General features: G+C 43.8%; 1 protein-coding gene across 50 annotated transcripts in view; it reads right to left on the reverse strand.

Annotated features, from left to right (window-relative positions):
- Positions 1 to 7,966: 7,966 nt before the first annotated feature.
- Positions 7,967 to 27,339, reverse strand: part of LOC138211660 (protocadherin gamma-C5-like) — a 284,193-nt gene continuing 264,820 nt past the window's right edge. For 35 of the 50 annotated variants that reach the window (XM_069171671.1, XM_069171676.1, XM_069171679.1 and 32 more), the window contains exons 2-5: positions 16,129 to 16,187; positions 15,064 to 15,117; positions 12,426 to 12,523; positions 7,967 to 10,751 (exon numbers count right to left, since the gene is read on the reverse strand). In XM_069171671.1, the coding sequence (XP_069027772.1) occupies positions 10,468 to 10,751; positions 12,426 to 12,523; positions 15,064 to 15,117; positions 16,129 to 16,187 (495 nt within the window). In that variant the 3' untranslated portion in view covers positions 7,967 to 10,467. Of the gene's footprint in view, positions 10,752 to 12,425; positions 12,524 to 15,063; positions 15,118 to 16,128; positions 16,188 to 20,504; positions 23,228 to 24,821; positions 27,141 to 27,339 lie in introns of those variants that run through there. The other 15 variants (XM_069171689.1, XM_069171685.1, XM_069171686.1 and 12 more) reach the window with 6 other exon arrangements.

Raw genomic sequence — 27,339 nt, forward strand, 5'->3', positions numbered from 1 at the left:
TCACCCCGCCACCATCCCTCCCCACCACCCGACTGAGTCAAGAGGGGAGGGGAATGGATGGTGGAGGTTGCCATGGAAACTGGGAGTCTTCTGCCAGCCGACATCATCTGCTGTTGAACGGCGCGGAGCGGCACATGAATATTTGAGCTTTATGGACACGGACAGACGAGTGACACAAGTACTCTCTGGACTTCCACCGCCCCTTCGGATGGAAATACAGAGAGGTCACTAAAGCAGGAGAGGAGGGAAGGCAGCGATGGATGGATGTGCTAAAGAAAGGCGGGGTCACAAAGAGTGACTGACAGACCTCCATTTTATCTAGGGCAGAGTCTGGTTATCTAGGTTAGCAAAAGAGACAAGGAAATGGATGCAGGGATGACAATAGAAAAAATTAGGGGGCAAAAATGAAAGGATTTTGACCAAGGAATTTACTTTTGTTTTGACCAAGGAATTTACTTTTGCGTGTTGATTGAAATGCAGAGTACAAGATTGGAGGGGGAGAACAAAGGGAGTGAGAAATGGAGGGAGGGATGGTGGGTGACGTACCATGAGAGAAGTAAATTAGGGCACTGGAGCTTGTTTTTCCTCTCTCTCTCTCTTCCCTCCTCCTTTTTTTTTTTCCTCTTCATTTCTCAGAACATCCTGCAGTATTTTCTAATTAATCCTCTCGGAGGGTTGTTTTCCCATCCTGCTGTTGGTGCACATACAGACACGCATTCATGTAAACAAGCTAGTCATGATTCATGCAGATTTTCCAAATGAGACAGTGAACTGACTTTGGAGGTTTAATTGTGTACAGTCTGACTGCACTGCGTCAAAAAGCACAGAAACCAGAACAAATATGTTCACCGTTTTCTCATCACCCGGCCCACCGCTCTCAACCTGGCTTCACAAGGATCTCCTGGCACTCATAAACTATGTTCAGTTTATATAATAGAGTTTATATAATAGAAAATTAGCCTTTCATCAGTAAGAATGTGAGTACCTTTTTGGTACGGTGATCAGTTTAATCCTCTGGTATGTCTTGTATCTGAGTTGAATTCCCATAGTTCCAGAGTAAATTACCAGTTTTCTGAGACTCCTCCTCTGCTGATGGCTTTAACACCTGTCCCTGAGGTCCTGCCAAGCAACAGACTCCCTCGTGTCCCACCAACACTGCTAACATTCAGACCACTGTCAAAAGCATGAGATATAGCTCTTAAAGTATTCCCATGCTCCCGTTTTGTTGATTTCATGTGTTTAGGCCCAGTTTGTTATTCCCCAGTGTTTCACAACTATGCAACTTTCTCATATTTTCCCGTCGTGTGTATGTATGCGTGTTCTGCTTGGCTTTCTTGATTGTGGATTTCTATTGTGGTTAGAATATCTGCTCATTCCGGAGACATTTGTGGAATTTCTAATAATGAAAACATTCGACCTGATTGTACCACTGCTAGATTTTAGTGGGCAAAACTGACACACTAGTTGGTTCCCGATTAATTTGACATGGACGAGAAAAACACTGAACATATGGTCCATCAGCTCATCATCACCAAGTACACTAAAAGAAGAACTAGGAATAAGATGGTGTCAGTTTTATTTGTTGTTTAAAAAAATAAATCTGCCAACCTGCACAACTAAAGCTCAAATTATTCATTATTTAATCTCAATACAATGCAAAATGTAAAAGTTTATTTTGCTGTATATGGACTAGAAACTAAATTTAAATCATCAAGAAAAGAAATAATTTAAATCACATACAAGTCATCTGAATTTGTATTGTTTAACTTGAATAACTGCAATGGATTTTAGGTTCTCCAGAAACACTGTGAATGTGCTGTCCAGATTCCATCTAATATACTTACACTACTGTAAAGTAAAATGATGTTGCAAATGCAGTATTTCTGCAATTTCTATCGAGACATAATAATTATAATCCAGATGACATTAGCTTTGCTTTTGGGTAAGGATTCGTTTAGCTAACAATAACTATCACGCCACAATTATTTAAGGAACTAAGCAAGCAAATGTTTTGTATTTTACACATTTTAATAACTAAGGTTTAATATACTTGTCTGGATGGCATCATATGTTGTTCCAAAACCTGGATATATTAGATTAGATTTGACTTTATTAATCCCACAGTGGGAAAATGTACTATATATATATATAGTATATATCAGCAATAATGGTGCCTTCCCAGGTGTTCAAGCTACCCATGCCATGTGCACTAATGCACCCCCATACCGTCATGGATGGTGTGTGCTGATAATGAGCTCAATGGTCCCTCTCCACTTTAGCCCCGAGGATGCAGCGTTCTTGATTTCCAAAAAGAATCTCAAAGTTTCATTCGTCAGACCACAGGACAATGTTTTCCACTTCTTGTCAATTTATCTTCTACAGACTCAGGCCCAGAAAAGTCAGCTGCCTTTCTGGATCATGTTTATGGTTTCTTCTTCGCCTGGTAAGAGTTTTAACCTACATATGTAGATGCAACAATGAACTGTGTTCACAGACAATGGTTTTTGGAAGTGTTCCTGAGCCCGTGCAGTGATTTTCACTAGAGATTTGTGATACTGTTGTTTTCACCTTGCAGGTTTGAGGCCCAAATTAATAGTTCAGGATTTTTCATTGAACTGTAAAAACGTAGGTGTAAATAAATAACATCGCCACAAAAAAAAAAAAGACCTGTATAAACTGTTGCATACCACCTGCCAATCTTGGTGATGCTGCAGATCAATGGGAATGAAGGAAATGGTTAAAAACCGACAGACAGTAGGGGCATGTGGACGAAGTTTGCCTTCAGGGCTACACAAAGTGCTGATTGGTCAAAAATGATTTCTGTGAATTTGCTCTTGATTGCCATTCCTTCAAGACCTAAATGTGTGGCACGAAGTGAAATTGAATTTTAAGAGTTGAATTCTATTCGTGAGAGTTTAATTTTCTGTGAGGATCAAACACAGTTTTAGAGCAAATAAATGCAATTTCCTAATCGGTCAAAAACATGCAGACAGAAGGACACGAGGGAGAAATCTGCCTTCAGGACTACACTAGGTCCTGATACAATTTCAGAACAAATGAATGTAGTTTCATAATATTCTGTACAGTTCCAAGTTTATTGAAAATCCCTTTAAAACTAATGTATTCAATTTGAAACCATAATAGTTAGATTTAGATTTTCAATGCAATTATTTAAGTTAAATGGTACAAATTCAAATGATGTGACTCAAATTCATTTGTTTCATGCAAAGTTGAGAAATTCAAATATGAATGATTCAAATTCAGTTTCTAGTGTCGTATTTTTGCCCACTGCTGTAACTGAGCGCAATGACTCCCTGGAATGATGTTGCTTTGTGGCGTACGCAATAGCTGTTTGTGGAGTAAAAGTTACAGAACTCTCAATTCCAGCAGACATTGGGGGTGGGAGCAGTGGGATCATTCACAACTCTGACCCATTTAAACTATGGGACGAAGTCACAGAACGTTGACAACAGTTTCTAATTTGTTTAAACAACTAAGATGCAACATGTTCGTCATTGAACTGAAGAGGTGTTGTTAGGCAGATATTTAAACTTTGGACAGAGCCGGGCTCTAAGCCAAACTCCATACTTAAGAATGCATTAGGGCATCAATCTACTCATCTAATTCTCTGCATGAGTAAATAAGAACAATTTTAGAAATGTCTGACGATTTGTCAAAGACATGAATCAACCTTTTCAATTAGGTTTAAAGTGCCGATGTTTGCGTTGCATAAAATTGATTATTTTGGTAATGATATGGCTGAAAATGGGTATTTCCCGTCAGTTTTACTTCCTTGTTTTGAATATCTTTATTATCTCTCATCTCTTATCAAACAGCCAGTTTACATAAGACCACAGTATAAACAGAGTTGTATGTTCAAGATGGCCTCCCCTCTGAATTTCCAATATAAGGCGGGTCCGTATTGGTTCAGGGGGACGGAGCGGAGCGGAGGGAAAGTGGAGAGTTGCTTGATTGTGCACGCTCGTTAGCCTGAAATATCCATGCAGCAGCTGCACCATTTCCGCGGCAACACCTGTCGCCATGGCGCTGAGTTGTCGACATGCCTTCTGTGTCAGTGTCTGAATGTGTCAGGAGCTGCGCATTCGCAGCGTGCCCAAACCTTTGGGAGCGCACACACTGACGCACACCTACTTCCCCAATCTCCAGCGAATGCCCCGGCATGTCCAGAATTGAATACGTACAGCATGACATCCTTCGTGTTCTGCGATGCCAACATGTTGCCGCTTAAATGCACACGCCTCTGTCTGACAGCAACGTTTAATGAAGCATTGAAATATAAAAGCAATGAGAGTAAATCGGTTTATTTTCTGGTTTCCTCTCTGCTCGTTCTATTCTTTCTATCATCATTAAAAATTGGGAATTTTCCGTTACCATGACAACCGCAGCGGCGAAGGCAATGGATTAGATACTCTGCACTGTGGTGAGGGTGTGGTGGCTGGATGTGTGCGGGTGTGTGTGCGTGTGTGTGTGTGTGTGGGTGAAAGAGGGTTGCATGGGGAGGCTGGGGTGGGTGGTTGCGTATGGGGTGTGCGGCTTGTAAAGAAGGATTGGGGTTATGGTTGAATGTAGATTTTAGTGTGTGTGTGGGTATATGTGCGTGTGTGTGTTGGATAGTGTATAGCGACAGGGTGGGGGTAGATGCCCTCAAACCACATTGCACCAGATGGAAGCTTTTGATCTCTTAAAAACACACATTGTCCTCTCCTGTCGGGCGAACTGAAACCAAATTACAGCTTTTAATTTAGCGTTTTCTGGCCATGTCCTCTGAGGAGATCATGTGACTTCACTGTTTTACAGACACGACCCTCGACCTGCAACCGAACAAAATAAGACCCCACGCAGTCCTCATCTTCACGCCCTTCTTTTTCTCTCAAGCTAAATCATAACGAGACAACTAACCCGGTCTCTCCATCGGCCTAAATGCACCCCGCTCTCTCCCTGAGTCTGCCTTTCCCTGATTCATTCCCGTCTCGCTCCTGTCTGATTTCCATCCTCCCAGCTGAGAAAACAGGCACAAGAGCTCTTGGCAAAGGAGAAGAGGCGAGAGAGGGAGAAAGAGAGCCACTGAAAGAGTAGAGAGGGGGCTTTTCAAATGAAGAGAAAAAAGGTTTGCGGCTTTGAAAGGGAGCATTGTGTTGTTCTTCCACATTGCTCTATCTCTGCGATTTAGTCGATCCAGCAACCAGCGCATTACTGTGTCTCTTTAAATCAGGGTAGCGTTAGCCATAGCAACGTTCCCGGCTCCAATGCTGCTTCTCAATGGCCTCCTCTCCTTTTTCCAGCCAAAGACCACTGAACTTGTTAACTCTGCCTGATGGGCACATTCCTCTCAGCTGACATGAAAACAGGCTTTTTGGAAATGATGTCGAAAAATTGGTAGTAAGTTTAGCAAAGCATAAAGATGATGATGATGATGATAAAGAATATAAAAGTACATTGAATGCGTGTCTTCATACTTTGTTATGCAGGGTTGTCAGGGAGTATTTTTAGAGCTGGCTAAGTGTGCCAAAAGTCCTGTTCATATTTTATAAGCAACCTCCATCCAAAAATAGCAGAGCCTCTTTGACTGTGACTCTGCATTTCATGACAAGAAATCACATTAACCTGTTTCCGGGTCTCTGAAACGTTCATACGTAATCTCCATCAAGTGTGTCATTTGGATTTAGGCCCTGCTTAAGTTGACCGGTGCATATACGCATGATCCCAGTTTGATTCCCTGCTAAAGTCCAGATTAAGCTGGTCTCTATCGCTGCTGTGTTTCCACTGTGCATATCCACAGAGCAAAGCTCTGTCCTCCAACATGTGGTGACCCAAACACTCTGCAGAGACAGCTGCAGGATGGGAGGAAGGAGGGGGGCAGGGAAGGAAGAAGAGAGGAAGCCAGTAAGGGGAGGGTGGGGGTGGACTCTGACTCCTTCCTTTCACTTCACTACTGAGCAGGGGGGGGGGAAAAAACTGTAAAACAGGCGCGGAAACTCACTTCCTGTCCCGCCACTAGCAGCCGATTACATCACGTCCTGCTCTCTCCTCACGCTGATCTGATCCTCCTTGGCCTGAAATAAGATACTTGTTTCCTTTCGGTGGACGTTCCTGGCAGCAAGCACACTGAAAAAAGGACATGAGGCAGCCCCGCTCTTAGTTCCTGTCTTGTAAAAAGAATTTAGATAAATTAGAATACATTTGATTACGAGGCTATTCAGGAAATGTGCTTCTCAGCCCTTTTATTTGTGGGTGGGTTTTGAATGTCTGACTTCTTCTGACTCATTGAGCTCTCTAGCTGCCACATGCCTGCTCGCATGTACATATGCTACATTTAGGATGTGACGATGCCTGCTTGTCTGCCTTGCGTCCAGGCTGTCTGACTAATGTTGTTACCGCACAAAGCTGCTCCATTGTCGAGCTCCAATCTACCACGGCTCCCCGTCTCTGGACAACTCCGCTATACATCACTGGTTTGAAGTTTTTTGCCCGAGTGTGACTGTGTTTGGGTTCACTATTGTGTACACCCCTGTGTGCGCATAATCAGCAGGAATGTGCTTAATTAAGCGAGATAGAGTGGGGGGCACGAAGGGGGCAATAAAAGAACAATCTCCTCATTCTGTTGGGTCTTTCCTCAGGGAAATGGGTGACACACGGTGACAGTGAGGACAGCGGAAGTCTCTGTGAGTCACAGGGTGACAAACATCAGCTGACAAAGTAACTCTAAAGTCATTTTAAATCCTCATAGTATATGCTTTATGTACCCAGATGAATAACAGTTATGAGTTTCCTTTGATTGTTAACCAGAATCAGAACAGCTCTCAAATGGAAGCTCAGACCGTAGATCTCCAGTGAAGAAAACTGGGACGAACCCACAGTGCTTCATTCCCTCTGACTCATGCACTGGTGTCTCTGTGTGGGATTTTCTTCACTGGGCTCTGCTGTGTTTCCTGCATACGAGTCTGTGTGTTGCCAGGTTTGACTAATGGAGGAATATGTTTATCTTCCTGCAGGTCATTCAGCTCCGCCGGGCCCCGACCGGAGCCAATAACGGCCACTGCACGGGTCTGTCGTGAAGATGTGCAGAAGGGAGGAAAAGTATCCACCGCGATGGGCTGACAGTTGCCGTGGCAACCATAATATAACACAACGGGAGAAGCGCGAGACGAGTCAGCCATTTTGGGTATGAGATTCTGCAGGGACTGATGTCGGAATGCCGATGCGTGAATAGCTGTTGTCAAATTCAAATTGTTTTTATTTTATTTTAAAAATAAAATGTTGAAATAATAAAATATTTGCGTTCGCTGCAGATTTTTTAAATTTTTCTTTCAGGAATGCTGACAAATGTCTCAGGGGTCTTGCATAATCTTCGGGCTGTAACCTTTCTTTAGAAAAAAAACCTGCCTCAGCTGGCGCTACTGTGGCCTGATTCACGAACAACACTCGCATCATCTCCATCCCTCCGGCCTCTCAGTCCCTCCTTCCATCCCCCAACATATGCAGCAGCAAGTTAAAGCCTGCTCCTTTTGTTTTGCTTCGTGACGTCCCGAGGGCTATTTATAGGGACGCATGTTATTGTGTAAGACCCTGTGAAAGGCACAAAGAGCCTGAGCAGCCTGCCATGTTCCCCTATGGTGTCCCCAGGATGTGTGTGAGAGTGAGACCAGTCTCAGTTAATGAGTCTATTTCTAACTGGCAACACCCCTGGAAATATTTTGTGTCTCCTCATATTTAGTCTTTTTCTGTCTCATTCAACCCTCTCACGGCCATAAAGACAAACACCTGAGAGTGCTGCAGTCACAGACAAAAAAGCCCCAAGAAGGATTTTTAAAGCACAGCACACTGCATTTTCACAAGTGAGTCTTAATTAATTAATAGGATTAAAAGTGTAAATGAAGCTCAAAGTTAAGCTGTAGCTAGCTGAGAAATGACACATATTAGCATTAAAACAAACCACACATGTAAGTACTTTTAAATGATTTCAGAATCTTTTTATTTGAAATGTCAGTGTTCAAGAGAAAATAAAACAGCAATATAAATATTAGCATAAAAATAAGAGAGTAACACAGGGGTAAAGCGTGGGGGGGGCCTAAGCATTTGATAAGAAAGATAATACAGGAGGATAGAGTAGTATTAATTCAGCAGCGGACGGACTTACACATATATAATATTTATAATCATTTGTTCATATGGACAGAAAGAGAATGAGAGGCATTCTTTCACAAATGCACGAGAAAAAATTCACCGCAAAAGAACATTAAGAGGTTACAGAAGGATAGAAACATTTCCATATTTTTTTTTTGTTTTGTTTCTTTACAGGGTGATAAAAGATAGTAGAGAGAAAATAAACACAAAAATATGCGCAACACATACCACAAGTTAACTAGTCTACGTGTGTCACTTTGTTTACTTATCTAAAGTTATCTTTAATTAATTTATTTACACTGAAGAGTTAGTTGGCTTCCATGGTGCTTAGTTACTACATTGCAACACAAACTGTTGAAGAACATCTCAAATTTTTATTCATTGTTAATTTTTTTTATTTTTTTTTATTTTTTTTTTTTAACTGGTTTTCTTATTTTTCTTGAAAAACAAAATGCAACACATTCCAGTAGTAAGCCACGCCTTGCGGAGAGGGACTTTTATTTTTGAAAATGTTGGACGTGGTCCCTACTATACAAACACCTGGCTCATACCAATCGACAGGACTCGTGTTTATTTACAGTGGGGAAGAGCCTCACAGGACAAGGGAGCGGGTGGGGAGAGGCGAGTGGCAGAGAGGTTAAGGTTTCCCATTGATTTCAATGGAGGAGAGAGATTTCAAAGGGCTTGTGAGTGGTTATCTGCTCACCAACAGGGACGACTGTTCTTGGCTCTGTTGACCTCTTCCTGGGTCAGTGCATTAGAGAAAGTTCATGGGGTGGGCGGGTCAACAGTGGTTCCTCTGTACATTCAGTGGGTAGAGCCAAGGTTGTTTACCACCCCTCTGGTCAATACAATGGTGCCACCTCAGTCTGTTTACCTCTCACCGCACCCCGTCCACTCCCCTTGACCCAGCCTGTAAGCTGCCTTCTGTTCATGCAGTTGTATCTGGCCAGGGGGCCTGACAGACAGATGGATGGCAAAGTAAAGACTTCATATCTTATACAGTTCCTCTATGCTATCGAATCAGTGTCGCCCAAAGGAAACAAAAAAAATGTTACTGTTTCACATCAAGAAGTTTCTTCAGCACTTCAGGGTAGTGAAGGCAAATACTCCATCAAGGCCCTAGAGGCCTACAAAGTGTCTAGAAACTCCGAAGCACTTAAGTTTACCACGTCTACATGTATTCCCTAAAGACTGAAGCGATTACTACCCCTACTTTATCTCATCTTCATAACACGAACAGTGCATTTCTCTTTGTTTGGCTCTCGACGTGGGGTAGTGAGTGAGGGAAGGACACGAGCTGGGTGTGAAGAGGAGAGGGCAGGGAGGGGGGGGCGCAGGGCAGCCATGGTGTGTTGGCGCCCAGCTGGAGGTGTAATACAAGGAGCCCCGTCCCGGCTGCTGCACCACCTGCGTGGCTCAGCGCCGCGCCGCCCCGCCCTCTGCCGGCCCGTACTCCGGGCGCATGCTCAGGTCATAAAAATATCAGAAGATTAAAGTCTTATATTTTTGTTTTTAACTATGATTACAAAAGTAATTTTTCATTTTGTGTCAAGTAAATGCTACATGTGCATTATATTGACTTGCGATTGGAGAGAGGATAATAGATTCAGGATGTCCTCCTCTTTGCTTTTGCAATGCATAGTTTGCAACTCTAAACTAGTACGTGTGGTTTGAACTTTAATGAGCATGCAGAAGAGTTTGTAATACCTGTCAAGCATCAGCCTTATATTCACCGGACCTATGCTTTAAAACCCTGCAAGGCTGACCCCATATAGAAATCTAAGGAATGGTGACTAGCGTACTTTACAATAGCTGACTTTCCACGTCCGGGGAAAGCGCACAATAAATCCAACATGAAAGACATTAACGTTTCATTTCTGAATACATCATTGCGTATAGCCTTGTCATCCCAGCAAGGTTCCTTACACTGAATCTCTCTGTCCAAGTTCATTTTGTTTTTTTTTGCCAAAAGAAAAAAAAAAAAAAGGGGGGGGGGGCGGGGGAATAAGACGATAACCCCCCATACCCTGCCAAAAATATCTACCGACAAAGATTATGTGAACAACACTAGACCTTTAGCACAGCACAGGTTAGAAACACTAACAGCCTTCAGCACATTCAGATTCTTTGAGCCCTTCAGGACACTTTCAAAGAACCATTAACATCGTCCGTGTGGTCAAAAGATTTGCCGTCAATGTTTAGACTGGCTACCATGTGACAGCAAAGCAGTGAGATACCTAATGGTGAGGTGTGGGGGGTTGAATTTCTCTTCAGATCAGGCTGCGTTCACCATTCCTTCCCCTCTCTCTCCGTCCAGATCTACTTCTTCTCCTTCTTGGTGGACTTCTTCTTGGAGGCGGGGGTCTGGGCGGCCTTGGGGGGCTCGGGCTGGGCCGAGGCCTGAGGTGGGGGCAGGGCCTGCTGGGCGGCCTGCTGGGCCGTAGCCTGCTGCTGCTGGGGGTTGGAGGTGAGGGTGGCCGTGCTGCCGGGGATGTAGACGTTCTGGCGGTAGTCGGGTACGTGCTGCAGGGTGAACTGGGGGCTGTAGCGGGTGCTGAGGCCCATGGTGCCAGGCCCGAGGGTGGCCGTAGCCTCGCTCACTTCTGGGGGGAAGAGAGACAGAGTGGGGGGATAAGGGATGAGGAGAGGAGAGGAGAGGAGAGGAGAGGAGAGGAGAGGAGAGGAGAGGAGAGGAGAGGAGAGGAGAGGAGAGGGATGAAACTTGTTAGACATGTATTTGAAAGTTTTAGTTTGACAGTGTTACACAGAAGTGGTGACGTGAAAACAGGTCATAGAAGGAGATCAAACTAATTTTAATTCAAGCTTCTAGAGCTACGATGCTTGATTGAAAGGAAATTCAGCGTGAACATTAGATCCAAACATCCTCATAGAAAAACATGAAGTGTAGTAATGAGCTAAGCTAAAAACAGAGACCATGAATGGATACAAGTATGAACAAAAGAGGCAGAGAAGATGTTGCAAAGCGGTTGATTGTGTGCAGATGTTATTTTTTCTTTAACAGGATTGATGACATTGTCTCTCTGACACACTCCTCCATGGTTCTGGTTTTCTATCCGGCATGGTCTGTGCCTGTGTGTGCATGACGTAGCAGCTCGGCTCATAATTCTCCCACAGCCCCTGCATTGCAGAGCCAGAGACACGAACGCTCCCTCCCCCATCCTGTAGTTCCTCTCAGCCTCTTAAACACACCACAATCGTCCTGCTAACTGCGCTGCCTTCCAAAGAGCCAAGGTGATAACAGAAGACAGCATTTTTGAATACTTTCTCCTCTAATGATAGTCATAATGATTTGATTATGCATCGTGCTTATCAACATGTTGACGTTAAAGAGAAGAGATGACCCTCAGTATTTATCACATGCACATGTTGTTCTTTTCTCCCTGTTGGCTCTCATTCTGTCTCCGCAGTGTGTTACCATCATGCCCAGCACTTTTCTCTCTCTGTCTCGTGTGTGTGTGTGTGTGTGTGTGTGTGTGTGTGTGTGTGTGTGTGTGTGTGTGTGTGTGTGTGTGTGTGTGTGTGTGTGTGTAGGGAGATATGACTTGTTGAAATAACACTGGAAACAATGACTTGAGCCTGTTTGGCAATTAAATCTTGTCGAATTTGTCCCCCCCCCCCCATCATCTCTCTGTAGTTTGGTTTAGCCTGTCACTGGATTGGGTTTTGCTCAGCCTAATTTTAAGGCCAATTTTATGTGTATTTTTCCATGTGATTACAAAGCTCTCCACAGTGACAGCCTGAAGATGAGTCACTGTGACAGGACAGGAGCAGAGGAACAGGACAGGAGGAGGAGGAGGAGGATATGTGTTGTGGAATATGGAAATCTTTAGTTTGGGCAGAACACGAATGCTGTATGTTACATAAGTGTTCATGCAGTGCTGCTTATAATAAAACAATGGGCATGCGACTGGTGTGTACAGTGGAAACCTGTATTTCTCATGTTATTAAGTTCAACACGTAAACTGTTCTGTATGAGAAGAGCTGCTGGTAGTTACGTCCGCTGTTTGATGATCTGAGGTGTCCTCTGGATTGTTATTAGCACAGATCCACTACACGGAAATGTCAATATGGGCAGAGAGCGCTTTATCAATGAGTGAGTCTGGCCAGTTGCCCTCCAACCAAACAAGGAGCTAAATAAACCACCACTTCCCACGCATCCTGGTGGCACATATGGAAAGAGAAATAAATTGGTTGCGAAAAGAGAGGATGAATTGATTAGGCAGGAAGGAAATAAGATGACGAGGTATAGGACTCACCGTTAGCTGCAGCCATCAGGGCCTGGAGCTGCTCAGCTTCAGTAGGGGGCTGGGGCCAGGGGCCAGTTCCCATGGCAACTTCAGGTCCTCCAGTTGCCCTGTAGCAAAAACAAGGAAAGAGCAAACTGTAAATAACTGGTGGTTTATCCTCTACATTGTGTGTGTGTGTGTGTGTGTGTGTGTGTGTGTGTGTGTGTGTGTGTGTGTGTGTGTGTGTTGAGTGCTCACTGGCTTGACAGTTGGTGGTGTGTGACATTAAAGCAAAGCAGCTGACAGCGATATACACAGCTTCAGGAGAATTCAGCAAGAATAACACGGAGGATGTATAGTTTACAAAACGGGGTGTGTCTCAAACAAACGCACACTCTTAAATGTGTCACAGCAGTAAGTGTGTTCGCACAGCCACCGCACAACACTGACACACTCGCCGGTATAGCCGTGAGCACTGGGCCGTCTAGTAAATCTGATTAAATATTTAATGATCCCACCTTTAAAGGAAATAGCTGTCTGCATTCTCACACATGCGAGCGCTCAGTGAGCACTAAACATTTCCACCTGGGCGAGCTTCATGTTCAGGGGCTGCTATATTTAAAGTCTGCAATTTGCATGTCGGGGTAACAAAGGAGAAAGCAGACCTGTGATCTCGTATGCTCGCCTCCTTATTTCCCTTTCTATACGGGTGACACACCAACGCGATCTCCACTACTGACAATTAGGTCACAATGGTTTTAATCCTGGCTCTGCACCTGTTCCCAAAGTGCTAATAAACCCAAAGTGCTGGGTTTTTAGATGGTGGCTTTTAATTTGCTACAAAATTGCTCAGTGTTTCAGAAAAAAACAAATATCATTTCAATATGCAAGTCACAAAAATCATTTAAAACCCTAATGAAAGCATGGTGGCAGATTTCCCAGCTGGTTATTTGACTGTTTTGGCTGATAAACCACCTCAGGTCAGTAAGTGGAGGGCAAAGGGCGAAAGGTTCTGGTGCTGTGTGCAGCTCAGTCGATGACATGCTAAATCATGATGAAACTGAGGTCTAAAGTAAAACTTTCCAGCAAAAACAAGGTTTTAATAATGAATGAGGAAGGCAAGACTGTAAAAGGTTTTAGCCATTTAAGCTGTTTGCATTTCTAAATTTAGATTTTCAGTCATGAAACATTACCATCACTCTTATATTCATTCTGCAGCATATCATTGACTGCACAACAAGAGTTATTAACTATCTTCAAAGAGTCCTGAGACTGATATAGTATGACCCTCACAGACCTCTGAACATGGACCAACATTGATTTGATTTAACCGTTTTCTGTTTACTTCCCTTTACGTAAAATTAATTGATAAATAAAGTTTTCAGTGTGTTACTCTGAATTGTTTTAGTGCCTAAAACCTTAGCACAGTAGATAGTGGGTTAGATACAACTGGAACACTCTTTTCTACTTAAAACCACCTAAAAAATATATATATTGAACAAATTGGTCTGCTCCAGTGAATTAAGAGAAAGTAAAGGGCACAACAAGAGAAAAAGTGAAAAAAGAATTCTAACACAAAAACTAGGCTGTGTTTGAGCGCAGGTTGCCAGATTGCGCTGCCAAAACTCTGAAGTGGTTTTCAGTTCAGTGCCAGAGAGAGACCGAGGGAGAGAAGCATGCACGATTTGTGCCAGGCAACCAATGAGAAACAGGCTGAGTAAGAGCATGGTCAGTAAAGCAAAGGAAGCCATTTTGTGCCTCTTCACAAAACTTATGATAAAAGGGAACGCTTCACTTATGCTAAATTAGCATCACATCCTTTGGTTGTGTTAAGTGTTTCCTGTGGCCAAGACTATCTTTTCCTGTGGGCACAGTGGTCCAGAGGGACATCCATGATTGTCCAGACAGAGCTATCATTTCCCCCCTGCAATCTCACATGATGGGTTTTATCTCTCACGACGGCTCTCCTTGTTTTTCAGAAAACTACGAGGACACTTCCAACTTAATTGGAGCCCTTTCCTCCGCTCACATGGTTTACCTGCTGATACCTGTCTCATCTGCATGTTGACCTCGAGACTTTAATGTGGACTCCTGTTTACTTCATTTGGGGACATTTTCAACCTCCAACAGGCGTTTTTTTTTTTTTTTTTTTTTTTTTTTTTAAGAAATCAATCACGAGACAAATGCATCCATTGTCCTGCAGTTAATAAATCACATGAAAATGTCGCATGTGGTGGTGTTGAGCTACAACCATCACAGACATACATCAAAGGCGGTAAGCCGATCTCACAGAAGGAGAGAAGAGAAGAGCTCTCAGACTCTAATGATTATATGTATAGCACACATACAAGGCATAGCAAGTCTACAAAACACTGCACACGAACTCAAAAGTGTCACAATCCTTTCTACACCACAGCAAGCATTGTGGCCTATGCACATCGATCAACAAACCCCATCAAACTTTCAGGGAGACTAACAGAAGCTATGGGTTAGGTGCATCTACACACAGCACAGCACTCAACTGCGGTGCACTACCTAAAAGTTGCTCTCGACCCTTAGCAGCTGATCAAGTCCCTCTTCCACTGAACAGTGACTCGACAAAACCGAACCCTGATCAGCTGCTAAGGACAGAAAGCGATCACACAGTGTCTAGGGTCTAAATTAGTACCTTGTCCCACTCTTCGGCGTCCATCGTATGTGTGTACCGTATGGCATGTGGGGACTAAAAACACAACAAGTTATACAGTCTGAAAGCACGGTTGTAGGTTTGACTTAAGGTTGGGGTTAGTGTTAAGGAAAGGAAAATTTCAGTGGAAAATGTGTCTGTCATTGACTACACCACAGACTGGAAGTTAGTTCGTCTTATTTCTTTAGCACCAAGATGAATTGTGTCCAGTGATAATCTCTTCTAAACCTGCAGTGGCTTGTGTTTGTAACATTTTCCTGATGACAGAGCTTTTCGCCCCCAGCTGGGGTGTTTCAGGGTGAAGCCTTGACTCACAGAATGTGTTGTGCAATCATTATTGTGACAACTCTCGCTGCACGCGCTCCATTTTAGCCCACACAACATGGGCAAATCAACCATCAACACACATGCTCACTAAACCACACAACTGAAACAGAGACACAATTCATATATTGCCGTTTAACATGTAAGTTACTGATATCGAACATGAATTTTCAGTACGAGCTCTCCGATGGCAGAAAATAAAGAGAGAGCAAGAAGGATAAATAGACTCTCCCATCCCCCCACTAGCTCTGGAAACCGTCCCTCATCAGTAGTACTGAGTGATGGCGCGCAGGCTCGGGGAGCGCAGAGAGGAGAGGAACAGCAGGGGAGGGGGAGGGGGAGTGGAAGCTGCGGCAGCCATTTTATAAAACAGCCTGGAAACAGGCAGAGATGCTCCTTCAGGAGTGAGAATCATGACTCTGAATTCACTGAGCAGCATCAGGTGATGAAATGCCTCAATATATTGACCACTACAGTGTAAATCATAGTGACAGTAAGATGTTACATTATGACTTTGTACTTTACAATCTGCACCTTGCAGGCAGCGAGTTGTTATGGTTACGACACTCACTACCATCCGCTCCTTTTATTCCTCATTCTTCCTCTTTCTTTGTCTTTATGATAAGCAACAACATGCTTCTCATATTACTGTATGTTTTACCACTGAATGTGTGTGTGTGTGTGTGTGTGTGTGTGTGTGTGTGTGTGTGTCTGTTTACTCACCCGCTCGGTCCAGGTCTCTGTCCCTGTGTAAAGCGCCAGTCATTGTTGGGCGGCTTTTGCTGTGAAGAGAACAGAAAATGCAAAATGAAATGCATGTTTCAAGGCAACAACAGCGAGATGTTTCTAAGGCGCACGTTATTGTTCACAGGATATTGCTTTGCAGATGTCACATCTGTGTGTGAAAGTGTTTGTCTGCGTGTGTATTCCTTTGTGTGTTTGTCTGTTTTAACAAAAAACCTTTTCAGTTTTTCCAGTGAGGCTCGACTAAGGTTTACAGATGGCCACCTATCTGTGTGTTCAAGGCATCCATGTTGCTCCAAAAGCTTTGTGGGGCATAAAATGCTGCAGAGAAAGGCACGCATGCACACGCATAAACACACACACACTGGGGTTCTGCTTATGAAACTAGGACTCTAACTAAGAACAAAGACAGACAGACAGTATCAAAAGAGAACTACGTGTCCACTTAAGTGAGCAATCAGCTAGATAACAGAAAAATAAACCAATGCAGCCAGAAGATGAATCAGACGTCCAAAACATCCTTATAAAATGAATTATCTCACTGGATGACAAATGCACATAAAAAAAAAAATCTGTCTAAAAGACAGAATTTAACAGATCATAAGTGGAAAAAAAAATAGAAATGTAGAGGGAGAGATTGATTGGATTCCCTTTGTACTTGCAAAAATCTCATCAAGAGAGTCCTTGGAAAAGAAGTAGCTTCGTTAATGTGATACCAAACTTCATGGAGAAAAAGCTAAAGTGAAGGCAGAGCAGTAATAAAAGCCTCTCTCATGTATGATCCTGCTACTCTCTATTAATGTCTTCAAGCCCACCACACTCTTGTCTGTCTCTACCTCACTGGCCATGTCACTGTGTCTTTTCCATCACTCTAGCTCTTTCCCTCTCTCTCAGGCTCTCTTGTTGTGCAGTGATGCGGTGAATAGACCTCTGGCTTGGCTCCAGATTCTGCTGCCTAATCGACACAAGAGCTCCCAGGAGAGAGAGAGGCCGGCAGGATGATGTGCTGCATTATTAAAAGAGCTGTCTTGCCCATGGGAGTGATGGAAAGAGGCAAGAAAGTAGGAGAGAAAAATGAGAGAGAGAATCGCCCAAAAGTACCTGCACAAAAGGAACAGTGTTATACGATAAACTAATGACTATCAAGAGTGGAGCATCTATTAGAATGCACGGAAATATTGCAACTTATTGAATGCACAAGCACAACAGGCAAGGAATTAGCAAACTGTATAGTGTTTTGTACCTACGTAGATAGAGCAGGTAAGAAAGAAAGAAAGAATTACAGGCAAATCAACAGCAAATAAAGTAGGGAGGGATAGAGGAGACTGTTTGTGAGGACCTATGAAAGGAGTGAGAGGGAGTGTGAATGATGAAGAATTGATGAAGCTGTATCAGGAATCATTTGTTACTCAATAATACAAGATAATTACTGAACAACCCCTTTAATCTATGTAGTATTAAGTGAAAATAGCTGTCAGTGGATTCAATTTCAGTGTTATTCTCATAGCTCTGAGTGATTATCGCTCTGAGATAAAGTCAGGACTGCGTGGTCATGTCTTCATAACAAACTGCAATGCCAGAGTTCACAAGTTATTGTATGTATTATTGCAACATGAAATACTCACAGTGGGTATCTGAACTCTCACCCTCCTCTAGATCAGAGCTTGCTCAATGTTTAAAGTCTAAAAATTGACTCCGAGACGCCTGCGTGTGCGTGGGCATGAAAGTGTGTTTGACGGAGAGAAAAAGATCAGTACCGAGTGGAGGCAAACATCCACAGAGAGGCCCAGCATTCCAGCTGTGTGACTCGTTTTCACCGCACACATTCACAGACACACACTTGTCATTTCCAAGGTCAGATCCCACTGCAGGCATGTGGAGGGAAGGCTAACAGACTCTGTGCTACAATACTGCACCCCGTTGCTAGCTTTAGAAAAGCACCTGATGCACTGTTATTCTGTGTGCTTCATTATGGAGAGCATGGTGCAAACTGCTCAGATAAAAACTCAAACTGAAGGACTTTCAAATGGTCAACTGAACCTCGATCTTACAAGTTGCTTAAGTTAAGGGGGTTAGAACAACAACCGTTTTCAGGGAAGACAAATCCCACGCCAGGTTTAATGGTTTACAGGGGTCAAAATCGAATTGATTTTATTTCCATTTATTTGAGCATCTTTTGCTGTGATTGTTTTTAGAACATGATATGTGAAATGAGTTGATCACTAAAGAATGAAGATGAAGGTATTCAAAATGCACACGGCTTCTTTCTTTTTTCGAGAGAGAGCTTAAGAGGAGGAGAGAGAGAAGGTCGGACAGACTACTCTCAGACACTCTCTGCCAATACAGAGATCGAGGGATTACAACTCTGAGGGTCTGACTCCCACAGAAAGACCATCATACTAACCTGGCAGCCTTAAACACTGTCAGTCTGCCTCTGCTTCCCTTACATGAATCAAAGGGCTTTAAATGACCTCCAGGTGAACTACAACCTGGCTGAGTTCATGAGCTAACACACTATGAGTCAGTTATTATCTTTAGAGAGAACTGGATTCAGAAACAGGAAGGTGGAAATCAGAATATTTAACGTCCAAAATGCTGAACCTATTCCACTGTTACTGCACTAAAAGGTTAGCACTGACACAACAGACAAACACAAGGCATGGTGTTTGATTTTAATCTTCTCTTAAACAAACACCATGACTCAACTGACAAAAAAACGTTTCGATGAAACTGAGGCAGTTTGTCACATGTATCATCCATAATAAAAAAAAAGTCTATTTAAATAACACTTGGCTGAAACGTGCTCACCCTTAAAACCTCCCACAGACTCAAAAACATAGAGACTCATAGATTCAGATCCTGTGACAAGTGATGCAATAAAACGATGGACGAGACGAGTGATAATATTCAACTTATCAAACTTAAGAGGCTCAAACGTCTGCAATTTTCTGTGTTAACAGATGGTTCAATAGAGTGTGCCAAAACAGCACACTGCAAATGAATAGAGGATACAAAGACGGGCAGTGGGAAGGCACTAAGGCCCCGGGGTCCTGTTAAAATTACACACTACTGGAGGGCTCCTCGCGCCCGATGCTTTGTACACACAATCTCATGCATAGAAGCACGTAAACACGCACGGTGATGGCTGCAGTGTCTGAAGCCATTAAAGCCTGTGCCGTCGTTCACTGTGGCGCACGTGCACAAAGCCATCCAATCCCTCAATCTCCATTTTTTTTTCTCTGTTGTCCTCATTGAACACGTGTCACTAGAGCAAGGGGACAGATGACACCCCGCTGACCTCAGGGACAACCCAATTCAGTGCAGAGTCAATATGATACAGGCTCATGAAGAACATGGGAAATACAAATGTATTAAACACATTCTAGACACCAGAACACTGTCAGCCGTTTTCCACCCCCGACAGCGTACTTCCTTCACATTACACCAGTAAATAGTTTGTCTGTGTCCCGTCCATTTGGTCACTATCTGGTTAGCCTTCATTCAGACCACACGCTGAACACATGGAAAGGAAGATCTAAAAATGACAATAAGAACTGGCTGCACAGATCACACACCCCAAGGACAGCCTCCCTCATGTGAGGCTGAGTCCTGGAACCAATCACCAAAAGTTCAGAGGACAACAGGAAGTCACGGGTCAGGCTACTGACCCCTTGAATTCCTGTTTTTCAGCTCCTGCTTTATTCTTTGGCTCTTTCCCTACACCCCTCTCACCATATTCTGTCCTTCACCCCCCATCTCGCCCCGTCATCCTGTTCCCCTCTGTCTCCCATCCATTCCACTGAGCCAGCTCTGCAGGACCTATTTTCATCTTTTTGTCTCCTCTCCTTCTGCTAGCAGCACTTATGTTTTCCCCTTTCCTCTTCCTTTGCTATGACAGCTATCTTCAACTATCTTCTTTTATTTTAACCTCACTTTCTTTTTATTTGCAGCTTTCTTATCCATAAAGAAAAGCATTCTCTGTCCCTTAAGTAGCTTCAAGTCAAAGATAGTAACCACATTTTTAATAGCCTCGGGTGAGATTAAATATTAAGCTGTTCTTCACAGCGCCCAAACCTGTGTAGTAGAACAACAAAGCTCTAAGAGCCTTTCACTGTGTAGAGGGAGGGATCCTCCAGCTAAAACAAGCGGTGTTACAGATAACATGCTGCAGACCTACGTGACTGAGGAAGTCTACTGTCAGGAGTGAACACATCAAAACAATGTCACTAACCCATATAGCGTGACCATATCAAAACAAAAACATGTTTTTATGCATTTCCAAAACCCATATATCCATGCTGAAACATCTATATTGGTCTGGAGTGCAAAGATTGCTCTCTCAATTAAGCCCTCACCTCACTGATTGAGTTCATAAGGTGCTTCCTGCTGAGCGTCATGTTGAGTGTGTTGTTGTGGCTCAGCATGGGTGTCTTCATAAATACAAAGTCACTTCGGCTTGATAGAGTAGAGTAGCAGGGCCTATAGGTGCGTGTATGCGGCTCCTGGGAACCCCCCACAACCTCCATATATCGTATGGGTCCATCAGTGTTGAGCTGCAGGTGCAGGTCCTTGCTGGGCCTCTGATGGTAGCGGCTGGACCTGTGGCGTCCGAAGCAGCAGCACTCAGAGCCTCCCAGCCCCTGGCCAGGGTGCCTCAGGCAGCGCACCATGAGAATGACAAATGTGATAAAGGACACCGCTGATACACAGGCTAGAGAGATAATAAGATACAAAGTGATATCCGACATCCCAGTGCGGTGGTAGAAAGGTGTGTGGCGAGTGTTTACTGGAGTCTCGTTGGCCGTGCCTTTCTCATCCACAGTTACAGTAATGTTCACAGAACTGGACTTCGGTGGGTCTCCATTATCCTGGATGATGATCATGATATCATAAGTTGAGCCCCCTTCTTCCTCGGCCCATTTCCGGGCTGTGCGGAGCTCCCCACTGTGTGCCCCAATACGGAACATGCCAGCATTTGGTCCAGGGACGATTGAGTAAAACAACCATGCATTGTGCCCGCTGTCTGCGTCCACCCCTACCAGTTTGTTTATGAGGTGCCCTGGGCCGGCAGATGGGGGCACGGTGAGCTGTAATCTTTTGTCTTTTGGGTAGGAAGGGTGTACAATCACTGGGGCATTGTCATTCACATCCACCACAAACACATGCACAGTGACATTGGTTGTCCGTGGGGGCACCCCAGCATCCCTGGCCTGCACCTCAATACGGAAAGCATTAAGCTGTTCATGATCCAGAGAGCGCATGCTGTAGATGTGGCCGCTCTCTGGGTTAATGTACACGTAAGAAGATATGGGTGAGCCCTGCACCATGCTGGGAAGGATGGAGTAGGAGATGCGAGCATTGTCACTCAGATCTGGGTCTGTGGCGGAAACTGAAGCAATGGGGGCACTGGGAGCGTTGTTCTCTGGGATGTCCACAGAGTATGAAGGCTGGGAAAAGGTGGGGGCATTGTCATTTACATCAGAGAGCTTCACCACGAAGGTGGTTTGTGATGAAAGTGGAGGAGAACCAGCATCCGTGGCCTTGATGACCACTGTGTACTCTGGGACAGCCTCACGGTCCAGCTTGCCTGCAGTGGTGAGCCTGTAATGCATTCCAAAAGCTGAATTAAGTTTGAATGGCAAACCTGGTGGGACACTTAATGTCACCTCCCCATTGACACCAGAGTCCAGGTCCCGTGCACTTATGAGCGCTATCACAGTCTCTGGTGCTGAGTCCTCTTTGATGGGGCTGGTCAGTGACGTCAGTGCCACCTCCGGTGCGTTGTCATTCACATCGATGATGTCTACTATGACGTTACAGGAGCCCTCCATAGCGGGAGAGCCACCGTCTCTGGCCTGCACTGTGATGTGGTATGCAGTGGCTTTCTCATAATCCACATCACCCTTCACACGAATCTCTCCGCTTTTAGAATCCACACTGAAAAGTTTGAGAACGTGCTCCTGTGTGTATTTACTAAACAGGAACGAGATTTCCCCGTTTATGCCGGAATCCGCGTCAGTCGCGTTTAATTTTGTCACTAAAGTGCCCTGTGCAACATTTTCTTTCAGCATAATTTTCTTTACCGGCTCGTCAAAGACGGGCGCATTGTCATTTACGTCGAGAATTTTAATGAGCAGAAGTGTTGAGCCTGATTTTTCCGGCTGTCCCCCATCTACAGCAGTGAGCAACAGGCGAAACGAGGCCTGTGTCTCCCTGTCCAAAGCTTTATCCACCGCCAGCTCTGGAAACTTGCTGCCGTCACTTTTAGTCTCCACATTCAAAATAAAGAAGTCATTGGCTGCGAGATGGTAAGTGCGTAAAGAGTTGGTACCCACGTCCGGGTCATGTGCGCTCTCCAAACGGAACCGTGTGCCCGGCGCGGCCGCCTCTGATATCTCCAGAGAAATGTTGCTGGTTGAAAACTGCGGTGCGTTGTCATTCACATCCAGAACGTTCACCACGATGCGGTGAATCTCTAAAGGATCCTCCAGAAGTATTTGAAGGTGTAGTGAACATGCTAAACTCAATTCGCACATTTGTTCCCTGTCGATTTTTTGATTTATAACCAAATCGCCGGTCGCCTGCTTTACCTCGAAGTAGTGTATTGTTGATTCCGAGACCACCCGCAACCTCCTTTGAACAATCCGCTGAGCAGTGAGACTCAAATCTTTAGCGATATTCCCAACGACAGAGCCCGGGCTGAGTTCCTCAGATACGGAATAGCTGAGCTGAGCAGAGGCAGAGGAGACGAAGGCTAGGTAAAAGTAAATCCTCCACAGCCTCCCTCCTCTGGAGCGCTTCCTCTGTCTGGAGTCCATTGTGCTGCGCTCCGAGGATCGGGGGAATGGGAAAGTTTCGAACTTCTTCTCTCACCGTAACGTCTCCATAGTCTTAAAACGAGGCTGCCATGCTCGATTGTAAACATTTCCACTTTAAAAACCGAGCGACGGGAAGTTTTGATGTGATCATGACGGCCGTCTTTTAAGAAAAAAAAAAAATCGAGGACAAAATTTAAAGTATTTTCTTCCTCCGCTGAAACTCTGCTCTGTCTCCTCCGCCTCACTCTCTTCATGGGCGGGGAGAGGCCACGGAGGCCTTCCCTCTCATTGGAGACAGGGCTGAACCAGCGCTGTCACACATCTCACACACACACACTGAAAACTTTTCAGTGACTCCACTTCCACTGACAGGCGTGCACAACCTTAATTTGCCTTTTAAAAGTTTACGAGAGGCAGTAAAAGCGGAATAACACAACACTGAATATGTTAGGTCTGTTAAAAATGTCACTTTATAAATCATGGAAAAATATACGCAAAATCAATGTTATCATAATACCATTTAAAGATCAGTCACGTGCTCTTATTAAGTATTCATCATAGTCAAAACAGAGGCGGATCAAGCAGATGTGATTCAAAGCAATGTTATTTGTATCCGCATGGGGGCGTTGTAGCCAAACTGGTTTTCCCTTTTGGCCAAGAAGATCAAAGTTTTAAAAAGAGGATTCATTGAAAAGTCATGCTACTAAGTGTATTCCAGCGATAGAAATTCATACAACGGACAATTTAAAAATAATATCCATGAAGTCTGAATTTAAGAGTATTTTTTTTATGGTTCAGAGAAAAGGCCAACAAATAAGTATTCTTGTTGCAAACGATACGAATGTAGTGTTTTATTTTAATTATTGATGAAACAGAGGCATTAAAAAAGATGAATATTTTTTATTTTAACATTAAACTCCCCCTCTGCTCAAATTGGATTTAATAGTTGAATGTTCGAACTTCACTTTGCGATATGTGATGTATGTGTACAGTTTAGGACCTGCATGCTGTTTTCACAATTATTTGCTCAAAGTGCAAAGATTCTCTGTGCTCATTAAAAAATGGGATTTTTAAGGGATGGGCCTAAGAGTATGATGTGTGACATCACGAATAGTTAAGTGTACATTTAGCCCAGTGAGAACGGCTTTTACAGTCAAGTAGCCTATTGCACTACTTTTGTCCAGCAGTTAAAATTATAAATTAAATATATTTACATATCCTTAGATACTAGATGGGGTTTTTTTTTTTGGTTTGTTTTTTTTTTTTTGGGGGGGGGGGGGTTATGTGGGAGACGGGTTAGATGTTATTTTAAGGACTTTTACAAGATAAGTGAGATTTTTGTTACAAAACCATATCAAACATAAATTATTATTCGAAATAGAGTATTTTTTATAACTCCTAAAATATGTCGAGCTGGATCTTTATGAAAAGCAACATAAGATTGACATTATTGATGTCCAGCTAAAGTAGGCTGTAAAAATAATTATGATCATTATAATAATGCAAAAAAATGTCGTCGCATTCCTCAGACTTATTTTACAATAGAGGCTACTCAAAGTACTTTCACAAAAGTTACTCCAAAATATCACACGTAATATAATTAGATTGAAGTTGACAGCTAGATAGTTGTTAAAGTGATGTTGTTTCTTGATAATGATCAAACAAGACAGAGTAGTCCAAAAATGAAACAAACGCTGTAAAGCATGTAATTATGAGCATTAATTGCAACACTGGTTCTAATTCTAAACTAAAATGACCCATCCAATGAAATAAATGCAAAAAGAAAAGTCGATTCGAGGAATGTCCACTTTAACAAAGACAATTTCACAAAACGCCCTCTGATTTTCTCCTCACCTGCTGGCTCTCAAAGGTCCACGTGCTGTCAGGTAAAGACGCATCCAGGACACTGATCACCTCCTTAAAGTCTGTGGTGCTGCTGGGTTTTATCAGAGTGAAATCACTGTACTCTGACATCGGAGACATGCAGGACCTGAAGGACTGACTCTGAGACAACATGTCTCCTCCCAGGACCTCCACGTATTTTATAGGTCCATCAGTGTTGAGCTGAATCTGCAGGTTTCTGTTGGGGTTCTTGTAATCATCACAGTCGCTCCGTCTCATGCAGCAACTATCGCTGCTTCTGCTGTTCCTCATGCATTTAACCGTTAAAATGAGAAAAGTCACCAGAGAAAGCACGGACACCGCGGCCAGAGAGAGGATCAAATAAAGGGTGATTCTCCCAGTTTTCTTGCTGGGCTCGGCCACTTTCTGTCGGAGGTCTAAGATGGGCTCATGGAGACCGTCCTCCAGCAGGATGGACACCGTGACGGTGGCGGACTGAAGCGGTTCCCCGTCGTCCTTGACCTCTATAAGCAGCCTCTGAGAGGAGTCGTCCTGCTCGGACACAGCGCGTTTAGTCCTCACCTCCCCTGTGTACAGACTGACGGTGAACAGAGAGGCGTCTGTGGCCTCCGTCAGTTTGTAGGAGATCCAGGCGTTATGACCCGAGTCAGCGTCCACGGCCGTCACCTTAGTAACCAGGTGACCCGCTTTAGCGGAGCGGGGCACTCTCTGATGAGAGAGGGAGCCCATAGCGGCGGAGGAGGGGTAAATAACAGCGGGGGCATTGTCGTTCTGGTCCAGGATAAAAACATGGACAGTGGCGTTGCTGCTGAGAGACGGAGAGCCCTGGTCCTTTGCCTGAACCTGAATCTGAAACACCTTCAGTTTCTCATAGTCAAACGAGTGCATGCTGTAGATGCTGCCGTTATCCGAGTTAATGTAAACATAAGACGAGACAGAAACGTCCTGCACTTTAGAGTCTAGGATAGAATAAGAGATTTTGGCGTTTTCACCAAAATCCAGGTCAGAGGCTGATACTGAATACAGTATAGAGCCCGGGACCCCGTTTTCTTTCAAATAGACATTGTAGGAGGGTTGTGTGAATACAGGAGGGTTGTCATTCACATCGTTGATGCTGACAAATATAGTTTTCTTATTGGATAGGGGAGGAGAACCTGAATCCGTGGCTATTATCTCAATATTGTAGTCCGACCGGCTCTCTCGGTCTAAAGTACCACTGGTAACCAGTGCGTAATTATTAGAAAAAGATGGTTTCAGATTAAAAGGGGACCCCTTGGTGAGTTGTAACATTACTTTACCGTTATCAGCAGAGTCAAGGTCTCGCGCACTGATCAAAGCTACGACAGTACCACTTGGTGCGTCCTCGCGCACTGGCTTTGGCTCAGAAGTAAAAACTATTTCAGGAGCGTTATCATTGAAATCAGTGATATCAACCTGCACACGGCAGTGGCCCTCCATTTGAGGACTACCTTTATCTTTTGCAGTTACATCGATGTCATATGACTTGGCAGTTTCATAGTCTAACTCCCCTTTCAGAGTGATTTCACCTGTTAATTGGTCAATATCGAAGATTGTCAACACAGAATCTGGTGACCGAGAGCCGAATGAAAATTCAACTTCGCCGTTTAAACCTTCATCTGCATCCGTTGCTTTGGGCTTAATGATAACAGCTCCTTTTACGCTATTTTCACATAGGGATATTTTGTAAACGTTTTTTTCGAAAACTGGAAAATTATCATTTGTGTCAAGAACGCTTATAGTTATTTGTGTGGTTCCGGATTTTACTGGATTTCCTCCATCTAATGCTGTTAGTAATATTTTATGAACTGATTTTTTCTCTCGATCTAAAGGCTTTTCTAAAACAAGTTCTGGCACGGTCTTACCACCCTCCATCATTTCTTTTATTCTAAGGGAACAGCACTCATTTTTACTGAGTGTATATGATTTGAGTGAATTGCTTCCAACGTCAGGGTCCGTTGCGCTCTCCAAAGGAAATCGCGTGCCCACTAATGCCAGTTCGGCTATATTTAAAGATAATTCATTTGAAAGAAAACTTGGAGAATTGTCATTAATATCTCGTATTTCAACCTCAATTCGGTGTAACTGTAGCGGGTCCTCAATGACAACTTGCAGAGGTAGAACACAGCTGGCGCTTTGTCCACATAAAGCCTCTCTGTCTATTCTGTCATTCACCACCAGCTCGCCCTTCCCCGCATCCACGCTGAAATACTGCTCACCAGTCTCAGAGGCGACACGCAGTTTACGGTCAAAAACATCTGATAGTCCCAAACCCAGATCTTTAGCTAGATTTCCTACCACAGAGCCCTGTTTCAGTTCCTCCTGGATGCTGTAACGAGTCTGTCCGTCTATTGTACTCCACAAGAGAAAGAAATGATGCCACCAGAGCGCCAGCCATCTCCAGTCTCGGTATCCCATTCTCTTTGTCATCCCTTCAGTGAAAGACATCATTTCCATTCCACAGGAACAAAAATCATAAAGTCAAAATCCA

This window comes from Embiotoca jacksoni, unplaced genomic scaffold (genome assembly GCF_022577435.1).
Source record: "Embiotoca jacksoni isolate LCO1_2020_lvr unplaced genomic scaffold, fEmbJac1.0.p SCAF_5, whole genome shotgun sequence".
Taxonomy (NCBI): domain Eukaryota; kingdom Metazoa; phylum Chordata; class Actinopteri; family Embiotocidae; genus Embiotoca; species Embiotoca jacksoni.